Raw genomic sequence first — 3,458 nt, 5'->3', positions numbered from 1 at the left:
TTTTTTTACACCAACATGCGTCCGAAGAAGTAAACCGGATGTTGCATTCCATGTCGGAGCAAATGTGAATGAGCTGTGATGATGTCACTTCTTGCTTGTGTTGAAATTATTGTTACAAATGCACTGGTTAGCAGTGATTGCCACTGTCGTTATTATTTTTGTTATATTTTTTGCTTTCATTCACTGGAAAGATCTTTCTAGCTTCGTCGATGTGTTACAAAAGCTATTGTTGTACGTGTGTGGACAATTATTTCTTACTAACCTTGCTGCTTGCTTCAATTCATCATTGCCTGCCTGTGGCATACTGTCCTGTCACATCCTTCCAGTTGCTGCAATGCCATTTATTGGAAACATTTCAATTACGAATCATTAACGAATTTATATCTAATTTTAACATTACATTTCAAATCTTCATAAACTATATTCAACGCTGTGTGTTGTGATGGTAATGTTTACAATTATAAAATTTAAATATTATACAAACTGAAATTATTATCAAAACGTCATTTTTTACAGTTTTAATCTGTAAATTTTTTATCAATATAAAATAAGTTTAGTTGTTCACCATATCAACTTTACACGTCTCGTTTTATAGAAGTTTTGTAATCCCATTGTCCGATTGATTTGAAACTTTATATATTTGCTCAAATCCGGTGGCTATGCATAATCAATTACCAGTCTAAATTAATTAATTAAATTATTATATGATTTGGCAAAATAAGTAGGCACTATTCAATAAAATGGCAGTCAAACATAGTCGGAAGTGTAGGGTAAATGTAAATAAACGAACAGACTTAGAACTTGTTTAATTTTTTAGTTATGTACAGCCGATGTCATCCAGTTTGAGGTGTTTTAAAATTTTTAGCAATTAGCGAGTAAATAAATTAAATAACAATTATTTTTAACATAATAGTGGTTTTTAGAAAAAAATTTTTTCATTTAACTAGTTTTATAAAGTTTTAACAAGTTCAAACGTGAATGCAAATAGTAGTTAAAAAAATAATAATTTGATAACACGTGATGTCTGAAATTTCACAGTTAGTGAATTGCGAGACATTTGTTTGGATGAGCCAACCGAACCATTCCACTATCCTTCCATCGTTTATCCATCATTCCTGCGTGCCACACTCCTCGCCAGTCCAAACTATCCAAGAAAGTATCCATCGAATGTGACGTGCTCCGTGCAGGTGGTTGTTCCACAGCATCACCTCCTCGATGTGACACTGCTGGATTTCGAGTTGGACATCAAGAGAGATGGTGTCTGTAAGGTGAGTGGCGAGCTTTGCAGTCTTCTCCATTTCATCAATGATGACACAACTTTTTGGCGAAAAACATATTAAATATTTACGTTGAATATGACACTACTAATGCTTATGCAATCAGGCTAACATTTGTGACCCCAAACAAATTTGTTTATTTCAAAAACAACTCATAAATGTAAAACTTATTATCAACTCAATATATAAAAATGAAAAAAAAGGGTTTAATTAATCAGTTCATCAATTAAAACATCATTACATTTTCGGTCTTTATTAGCAGACAAATACCATCAAAATTTAATCAAAACGCAGTCAAATTAATAATGTAACAATGAAAATCTTGATGGTTAATTACAAATAGTTAATTTTAAATAATTTCATATGTATATATATTGCATACATATATGCAATTATTGATGGAAATCCCAGCATGATCCCTGTTAGTTAGCTTCCTGTTTAGTTTTTCAATTTTTCTAACGGTTGATCCTAAATCATTCTCAAGTTTCTTGAGTTCAAAACCAAACTTCTTATTTATTTTAAGCATGATAGAACAAAACATAAAAGATTTTTACGATATTCCTATACTATCTTTTGTGTTCGAATTGATAATAATAATAATAATATAAACATTTATGAAGCGCCCATTCGCACAGCAGCTCCAGAGGCGCTCGGAGCCCTTGTTAAAAAGATGAGTTTTTAATCCCTTTTTGAAAAGACTCAACGAGGAACATTGTCTCAACTCAGGAGGTAACGCATTCCAGACATACGGAGCAGCGTGACGAAAACCGCGGCCAGCCATGCGGGATCCGGCAACGGGAATGTTTAAGAAACCTGTTGAGCTGCTGCGGAGTGATCTAGTATGTTCATGTCTGGATATGAGGTCGTATAGATATGTTGGGAATTTTAATAAAAGGGTTTTGAAGGTAAGGACTGCAATTTTGAAAATGATTCGAGCGGAAATTGGAAGCCAATAAACCATTGGAAAGAGAATGGAAGAACTAAAACGAGGAGGTTTATTAAATATCAGTCTAGCAGTTTTATTTTGGATAGTCTGTAGCTTTCTGACAGATGCACGTGAGGCCCCCTACAATAAGGAGTTGCAGTAGTCTAATCTAAAAAGGATCAAACATCTGCAAAGGGCAGCAGCAACATCACATGTAATCATATGTCTAATATATACGTTGTGTGTGTGCCCAGATGCCTAAATATTAATATACTGTGTCTTAACTTTGTTGATTCTTTATTTGTTTAAAGTGAATACTTAACGGTCATTTAATTAGTTATTGCCATCTTCACTTTTGAGCGATATGAAACTTTTACGTGTCATCATTATCGATGATTCCTCTGTTTCTAAATTCATTACTAGGACGGATTCCAATTGCACGTTGTTGAATATTTATTATCGGATGTCATTGTTCTATAAGTATTGATTCGGCGAGTCGTAAATTATAATGGTTGTTATTGTTATGTAAGATTTCAACATTTGGACCATATTATATATATATATATATATATATAATATATATATATATATATATATATTATTGATTAAAATCACAGCATGCTCCGTGGTAGTTAGCTTCCTGCTTAGTTCAGTTTAGTTAAACAGGAAACTAACGCAGAACATTTTCATCAATAATTGCATTTCTGACTGTCATAGTCATAAATAAATATATATATATATATATATATATATATATATATATATGTAATGGAAATTGTTCCATTACATGGTCACGGGGGTTGGTTACTAGACCAAAGTACAAGCGCTTACCTAGGAGAGAGCACTGTGCAAATCTATAAATAGTCTGCACAAATGAGTTAAGCCCCTTCTCTTACTTTTCTGTCGCTCTTGTGCCAGAGTCGACATTAGTAAAGTTGTTGTAACGTGGCATTTTCGTTAATTTGATTTACTCGGTTATTTATTTGGTTAGGTTTTAATAAAGGAGAATTAATAATATATCTGTTGCGTTTGGTTATAAATAACTTATATATATCGCCGAATCAATACTTATAGATATATATATATATATATATATATATATATATATATATATATATATATATATATATATATATATATCATATACTACAAACGTATTAACGCCAAACATTCGGTAGAATTTATAGAATATTGTAAAAATTAGTCTATTACCATACATATATATATATATATATATATATATATATATATATATA

The 3,458-nt window shown here is 31.5% G+C and overlaps 1 protein-coding gene across 1 annotated transcript; it reads left to right on the top strand.

Moving 5' to 3' along the window:
• Positions 1–740: 740 nt before the first annotated feature.
• HELRODRAFT_182497 (hypothetical protein) lies at positions 741–1,491 on the top strand (the record flags this gene model as incomplete). Its single annotated transcript, XM_009032749.1, has 3 exons — positions 741–756; positions 1,039–1,268; positions 1,384–1,491. 3 exons carry the CDS (start codon positions 741–743, stop codon positions 1,489–1,491), a joined length of 354 nt encoding a protein of 117 aa, XP_009030997.1.
• Between the last annotated feature and the right edge of the window lie 1,967 nt (positions 1,492–3,458).

The sequence above is a fragment of the Helobdella robusta genome (genome assembly GCF_000326865.2).
Source record: "Helobdella robusta unplaced genomic scaffold HELROscaffold_87, whole genome shotgun sequence".
NCBI lineage: Eukaryota > Metazoa > Annelida > Clitellata > Rhynchobdellida > Glossiphoniidae > Helobdella > Helobdella robusta.
The sequence above is the reverse complement of the archived record's forward strand: the minus strand, read 5'-3'. Positions and strand labels throughout refer to the sequence as shown.